Source organism: Mastomys coucha, unplaced genomic scaffold (genome assembly GCF_008632895.1).
Source record: "Mastomys coucha isolate ucsf_1 unplaced genomic scaffold, UCSF_Mcou_1 pScaffold1, whole genome shotgun sequence".
Lineage (NCBI taxonomy): Eukaryota > Metazoa > Chordata > Mammalia > Rodentia > Muridae > Mastomys > Mastomys coucha.
The window spans coordinates 24,342,045-24,349,728 of NW_022196891.1; the positions used below are offsets into that span (position 1 = coordinate 24,342,045).

The following is a 7,684-nucleotide window of genomic DNA, read 5'->3' on the forward strand; positions in this document are numbered from 1 at the left end:
GTTTGTACTGCAGAAGGATCCGTGTGTGCCGCGTCTTTCCTGCCGGCAGGAGATAGCGCGGGACACCAGGGGATCTGACACCCTCTTCTGGCTGCCATGGGCACTGTATACACATGATGCACAGACGTAACGTACATGCAGACAAAACACCCATATATATCAAATGTTTAAAAAGTTAAAAAGCTAAAATTTACATATCAAGACTCATGGTTATATTTATTAGTTATATGGGGTTAGTTAGTTAGTTTGCTTTTTTTGTTTTTTGTTTGTTTGTTATTTTGTTTTAAGACAAGGTTTCTGTCTGGCTGTCTATCTGGTTTCTGTTTGTCCTGGTTGCCCTGGAACTCATTCTGTAGACCAGGCTTGCCTCGAACTTGGAAATCCACTTGCTTCTTCATTACAAGTGATGGTATTAAAGTGTGGGCCACCATGCCCAGCTTAAATGTTAAATTTTAAAATGAGGAGTATTTCATTTCTCTTTTCTTTTTAGTTTCCATGGGACTGATTAAAATCTTTTAAGCCCTCCTGAGAACACTTTAAACTTCTTGTTCTACGTAGTTTAAGAGTCCTTCCAGGACTGATGAACTCATTGTTTTGCTGAATTGTTTAGTTGGGAACATCTTTAGACTTGAAAATTTAGCAACGCTAAGGGCCTTTTGAAGGCACTCAGTTGCTACTGAGAATGCAGAAAGTGCTTGATTCAGTCCCCCAGAAATCCGCAAACCGGATTTGGTAGTAAGTGCACACCTATGATGCCAGGACTCTGGAGGTAGTCAAAGGATCCAGAGTTCAAGGTCATCGGGCAGTGGTGGCGCACGCCTTTGATTCCAGCACTTGGGAGGCAGAGGCAGGCGGATTTCTGAGTTCGAGGCCAGCCTGGTCTACAGAGTGAGTTCCAGGACAGCCAGAGCTACACAGAGAAATTCTGTCTCGAAAAACAAAAACAAAACAAAATAAAACAAAAAGAGTTCCAGGTCATCTTCAGTTACAACAGCAAGCTTGAGGCCAGCCTGAGTTGCATGCCAATCTCAAAATGAACGAAAAACAAGAAAAGCCTCAATAGCTTAGAAAACGACTTATTTAATGTGTATGGTACGTGGGTGTTTTGCCTGAATGTATGTATGTGTACCAAAGTGTCTGTTGGATTCCCTGGAACTGGCGTTACAGATGAGCTATGTGTACTAAAAACTAAACCCAGGTCCCCAGGAGTAGCAAGTGCTCTTAAGTGCTAAGCCAGCTCTCCAAACTCCTTAATAAGTGCTAAGTCTCCTTTGTCACCTATTTCAGTCAGCTACTGTAATTTATTACCAACCTCTAGAGGGCAGTGCAATGCAAACCATAGCGGTCAACTTTGTGGCCCTTAAGCTCTTAAGGCCCTAAGTGGGTTTTGTTTTGTTTTGTTTTTGTTCCTTTGTGGCCTTTTTTCTTACGTACACAAACTCTGTAACTAATTATATGGGATTACTTACAGATGTGAATTATGCATAGCGACTGAGAGCTATGACTTGAATTTTCAGTTGCCAACTAGGTGTAAGCAGGAAAGAAAAAAAAATTAAGCAAAACCCACGGATAATAAAAACTCAAGTGTTAGGGAATACCTATCTCTCTCAATTTTATTGCCTGAATTTTTTTTCCCATTTCTCAAAAATAGGAAATAAGAGATGAAGAGGCGGCTCCATCAGTAAACTGCTTGCCTTGCAAGTATAAACCCTGAGTTTAGACCCCGGACCCCACACTTAAAAAACTAGCTGTGGTGGGACAAGTTTGGAATCCCAGTACTGGGGGTGTAAAACAGATCCCTGGAGTTTGCTGGCTAACTTGCCTGATGTAGTTAGCCAGTGAAAGACCCTCTCTCAAAAATCAAGGTGGAGCAGGGCAATGGTGACACACGCCTTCAATCCCAGCACTTGGGAGGCAGAGGCAGGCAGATTTCTGAGTTCGAGGCCAGCCTGGTCTACAGAGTGAGTTCCAGGACAGCCAGGGCTACATGGAGAAACCCTGTCTCGAAAAACAAAACAAAACAAAACAAAAAAAGCAAAGTGGAGACTGAGAAAGCAGGTGTCACTGAGAAGCAGGTGTCACAGGTGTCATTGATATGCTGATTCACAGGTGCACACAGTGTGTCACTCGTACTGAGGCACAAGTATGCATAGGTGTCACTCATGTGCTGATGCACAAGTGTGCACAGGTGTCACTCATTACTGATGCATGGGTGTGCACAAGTGTCACTCATGTGCACAGATACACAGTCTGTATGTCTCCTAGGACACAAGGCCAAGAGAGCTGAGAAAACTGGAAAATGACAAGTCTCTCCCTAAAAGCTTTCCTTTTAAAGCTTTAAGAAAATTCTCCGCCATCGAGGTGGGAAGTGAACAGCAAAGAGTTACAGGGAATTGGACAAGTGTACAAGGTGGGTAGAGTGGCAACCCACACCATTAATCCAAGAACTATAGAGGATCTCTGTGAGTTCCAGCACAGCCAGGGCTATACAGAGAAACCCTGTCTCAAGAAAAAAAAGAAGAAAGAAAATGAAGAGACCTGTTCACCTCACTACTCAGGGGCAGGAGATGGCCCAGAGAAGCAAGTCATGAAGCAAGAAATGATTTTCCACGAATACTTAGCTTCTCCATAAAATAGTTATCATTTTTTTTATTTCTCTCCACAATATTGTTGCTGAGGATTAGACTCTGAATAGTTGGCTGGAGCTTGTCATTGCTGTTGGGATGTTTGGGGTGTTTGGTTTCTGTTGTTTTTCTTTGAGACAGGGTTTCTCTGTGTAGCCCTGGCTGTCCTGGAACTAGCTCTGTAGACCAGGCTGGCCTCGAACTCATAGAGATCCGCCTGCTTTTGCCTCCCAAGTGCTGGGATTAAAGGCATGCGCCACCATCATCCTCATTGTTGTTTAACGAAGTCAAACCTGCAGGAACTAATCTTACCTCTGTTCTTCGGTTACTGTATCTCATGTCAGAGGTAGGAAACTCTGTAAGAAAAGAAACAAGAATTGGGTGTGTATCCCTGGCTGTCCTGGAGCTCACTCTGTAGACCAGGCTGGCCTCGACTCAGAAATCCGCCTGCCTCTGCCTCCTAAGTGCTGGAATCAAAGGCGTGCACCACCACTGCCGGGCCAAATTAGGTGTTCTTAATGGTAAGCTGAAGAGTTCGTGGATGGAGCAGGAGATATGTGGAAACGTATTTCAAAGCATATTCTCCCTGTGTGGTATACACAGTGCTATGGAACGGTTTCAGAAAGCCTTAGCCTAAAGCTACTAGAAGGGGTTTTTTATGGGTTTGTTCGTTTGTTTTTGAGAGCTGGTCTCATAGAGCAGCCTACATGTAGTACCTTAAACTCCCTAGGTAGCTACAGATGCCCTTGAACTTCCAATCCCCCTGCGTCCACCCCCTGAGTGTTAGGATTACAGGTGCGCATCATGCCCAGTTTAGTATAGGAAGCAAACCCAGAGCCTCATGGATGCCAGGTCAGCACTTGACCAGCTGAGCCACATGCCCGGCTCCCTGAAACACATGTAGAATGCATTTCCTTTCCAGCCATTTGCTTGCATTGCCTTCAGTATTGTCATTATTATGCCTATTGTTAGGTGTGTGTGTGTGTGTGTGTGTGTGTGTGTGTGCATGCATACACTCGAGTATGTGCAAAGGCGAAGCCATCTTTGTTCCATGATGTGCTTGTAGCAATCAGAGGACACACATGAGCATTTGCGCACCATTGTCCTTGTTTTTTGAAACAAGACCCCTCACTCTCCCGAAATCTGTCAAGCTGGCGAGGCTTCTGGCCACTGAGCTCCAAGGATCCTCCCGATTCAGCCACCCCTGGGCTGTGATGACAAGCGCATGTCATCATCTCTGGCTTTTTTAAAACATGGGTCTGGGAAATTGAACTTGGATCCTTGTGCTTGCAAGCGCTTTACTGACTGAGTTATCTCTCCAGCTCCACTGCAGAATTAAATGCTCAACTTAATATGTTTCCTCTTATCCGTGGTTTCCACGGATTTTTATAGAGACACATAAAATCATATGTGTAAATATGGCATGAACAGAGAATTAAGATTGTTTAGGGGACAGGGGACTAACAGGAAGAAGGGGCGAGGAGAGGGAGAGCAGGGGAAGGTGAGGGGCACACGCTTGCATACATTATGTACCCGTATGGATACTCTAAAAGTAAATAAATACATAAACAAGTGCTTGACTCACCATCCGATTTCCCTTGCTGCACTTTCAGAACATGAGGAGCCTCCTCCCTGGCTGCAGATGCAGCAGTGTTTGGCCTTAAGCAAGGTCTGGGTGGTGAGAGAGCCACATGTGCACCGCAGAGCTCCTGAGAACTTCCTTCCGTCTTCAGAAGTGAAGGCTGTGTGGTTAGCATGCTTGCCGTGAGGGCCCCCATCTCCACTTCATTGGGTCCAGAGACGGGATGCCCCTGTTCCCACTCCTCATGCTCCGAAGTCACCTGACTGAAAGGAGAGAGATGGTATAATTCAGATCTCAGGTGGCCTCTCTGCGGTCAAAGTTTGGTCCCTGGCATATGACGATGTCGGAGGAGGTGGTGCCCAATGGAAAGAAATTAATTCTCTGGGAGAATTCCCTGGAGGGGCTTCTGGCACTTCCCACCAGTCCCCTGTTCTCTTTGGGGCCACCCTGAGGGAAGCAGCCTTCTCCCCAATATGGTCTCCACCATGGTGTGCAGCTGTCTTACCAGGAAGTGAAACACCACAAAACCAAAGCAACTGTGGAGCGGACCTCTGAAACCCAAACAAATTCCTCTCTGTACACTACCTTAAGTATTTGGCCAGTTGCAGATAGCTGATGGTACATTCCCTGTATCCTCCAGATCTGCAGTTCTCAGGTCAGAGAACTTGCTAGAAAGTTTGAAAAATTGGTTCCCACATGGTCTGGCTGAGTGGGGCTGTGGACTCCTAACAGAATAAAGCCCCCTACATGTTCTGGCCTGGTCCTGTCAGCTCTGCCCTGTGGATTCAGTCCTAGTCAGTGATCCTGCCTTAGTCCCCATTTCTGGGAATAGGAGAGTCAGACAAAAGGCCGGGACAGGAGCCTTGTCTCAAAATACATTAAGTAGCCAGGCAAGTACTCTCAAACAGTCTGCAATGGGAAACCAGTTTCTGTCTTCATTATTTTTTTTTAAAAAAGATTTATTTATTTATTATATGTTTAAGTACACTATAGCTATCTTCAGACACACCAGAAGAGGGCATCTGATCTCATTATAGATGGTTGTAAACTACCATGTGGATGCTGGGATTTGAACTCAGGACCTCTGGAAGAGCAGTCAGTGCTCTTACCCACTGAGACATCTCTCCAGCCCCTAGTTGTTGTTGTTGTTTTTTTTAAGATTTATTTATTTTATGTATGTGAGTATACTGTAACTGTACAGATGGTATGAACCTTCATGTGATTGTTGGGAACTGAATTGTTTTAGGACCTCTGCTCGCTCTGGTCAACCCCACTCGCTCAGTCCCTGCTTGCTCCAGCCCAAAGACTTCATATATTACTATACATTAAGTACACTGTAGCTGATTTCACATGCACCAGAAGAGGGCGTCAGATCTCATTACGAGTAGTTGTGAGCCACCATGTGGTTGCTGGGATTTGAACTCAGGACCTTCAGAAGAGCAGTCAGTGCTCTTACCCGCTAAGCCATCTCACCAGCCCTCATTAGTTATTTTCATTATCTTATTTTTATTATTTCTTTTTTGAGATAGGGTCTCATACAATATACACTAGTCCCAAACTAGCTATGTAGCCAAGGATGACATTGAACTTGTAAGCCTCCTGCCTCTACCTTCCAAGTGTTAGGATTACAGGCATGGACCACCGTATCCGGTTTATGCAGTGCTGAGGATCAAACTCGGGGCTTCATGGATGCTAGGAAAGCCCTCTGCCCACTGAGCTGCACGCCCAACTCCATTGTTTGGATCTTTGAGAGAGACAGAGCCTTGTTATCATACAGTTTATCTTCCACCATTTCCATCAGGCTGGCTCTTCCTGCTGGTAGGAGATTTATACTAGCCGGTTTACTAGGAGGGTCATGGAACCTCGCCTGAGACTATACCTATGCTGGTAGGAGATTTATCACTAGCCGGTTTACTAGGAGGGTGACGGAACCTCACCTGAAATTATAGCTATGCTGGTAGGAGATTTATCACTCGCCAGTTTACTAGGAGGGTCATGGACCTCGCCTGAGACTATAGCTAGTCCATCTAACCAATTGCACACAATTCTGTCCTAATTGCGTGGAACCTCAGGAGATGTTAGGGTACAAATGTTGAGGAAGGTTAATTGGCAAAGGCTCTATACCTGACTCTGGGGAAGCCAACAAGGATACTGGTTGAAGACTTTCCAGTGTGGCTGCTTTGGGGTTTCCATGCTCCTATGAGCCCCCCTCAACCCCCACGCCCCACCCCCACTCTCTAAGTGAACTCTGGTGGAGCCGTGCTTTAGTTTGCCTTATAAGGAAGGGTGGACACTCTTTACATCTCACGGGGGAAAGGAAATTTCCCAATAGTGCCGCCTGACCTGGAGCTTGCTGTGTAACGCAGGCTGACCTTAAGCTTGTAGTCGTCTTCCTGCCTCTGCCTTCTGAATTCTAGTGCCAGACGAGCCCACCTTACCACCTTCCAAGTCATAACAGAGAGATACTTTCTGACAAATATAACGGAAACTAGAGAAGAATGCAGAGAATCAAAAAAAAAATGCAGAAAAGAGGCTGTTTTTTTTCATCTGATCAGACATGAGATTGTGTTATCAAATTACTAATGCTCACCCTTATGTTCTGTAGTGGACTAACATTATCTTGTACTGGACATGGGCTACAGAACCCAATTTTGGATAGCATTTTTTCCAGAGCAATGTAGGTATGCTATTGCCCTGAAGCCAAATTAGACCTTCAGCCTGTCTCCCCCCCCCCCCCGTCTCTCTCTCTCTCTCTCTCTCTCTCTCTCTCTTTCTCTCTCTCTCTCCCTCCCTTTTCCCCTCCGTGTGTGTGTGTGTGTGTGTGTGTGTGTGTGTGTGTGTGTGTGTGTGTTGGGGGGGTGGTACTCCTCTTCATACAGGTGCATGTGCACTGAAGTGGAGGCCATTGGAGAGCACTGGGTGTCCCACACTAATCTTTGCCTTATCCCCTTGAGACAAGGTGTTTCACTAAACCTGAAGCTAGGCTGGAAGCCAGCGAGTCCCAGTCATCCTCCTGTCTCCGCTTCCCCACAGGGCTGAGGTTATAGGCACACACATATCCATGCTGTGATGGCTTGTATATGCTTGGCCTACAGAGTGGCACTAGTAGGAGGTATGGCCCTGTTGGAGTAGGTGTGTCACTGTGGGCGTTGGGCTTTAAGACCTCATCCTAGCTGCCTGGAAGTGAGTCTTCCACTAGCAGCCTTCAGATGACGATGTAGAACTCAGCTCCTCCTGCACCATGTCTGCCTGGATGCTGCCATGCTCCTGACTTGATGATGATGGACTGAACTCCTGAACCTGTAAGCCAGCCCTAATTAAATGTTGTCCTTATAAGGGTTGTCTTGGGCCGGGCAGTGGTGATGCATGCCTTTAATCCCAGCACTTGGGAGGCAGAGGCAGAGGCAGGGAGATTTCTGAGTTTGAGGCCAGCCTGGTCTACAGAGTGAGTCCCAGGACAGCCAGGGCTACACAGAGA

General features: G+C 46.1%; 1 protein-coding gene across 3 annotated transcripts in view; it reads right to left on the bottom strand.

The window, feature by feature from the left end:
• The window catches only part of Map3k19 (mitogen-activated protein kinase kinase kinase 19), a 54,249-nt gene that overhangs the window by 19,146 nt on the left and 27,419 nt on the right, over positions 1 to 7,684 (bottom strand). For all 3 annotated transcript variants that reach the window (XM_031381050.1, XM_031381049.1, XM_031381052.1), the window contains 2 exons: positions 4,210 to 4,469; positions 2,937 to 2,980 (listed from right to left, as the gene is read on the bottom strand). In XM_031381050.1, the coding sequence (XP_031236910.1) occupies positions 2,937 to 2,980; positions 4,210 to 4,469 (304 nt within the window). The remainder of the gene's footprint in view (positions 1 to 2,936; positions 2,981 to 4,209; positions 4,470 to 7,684) is intronic.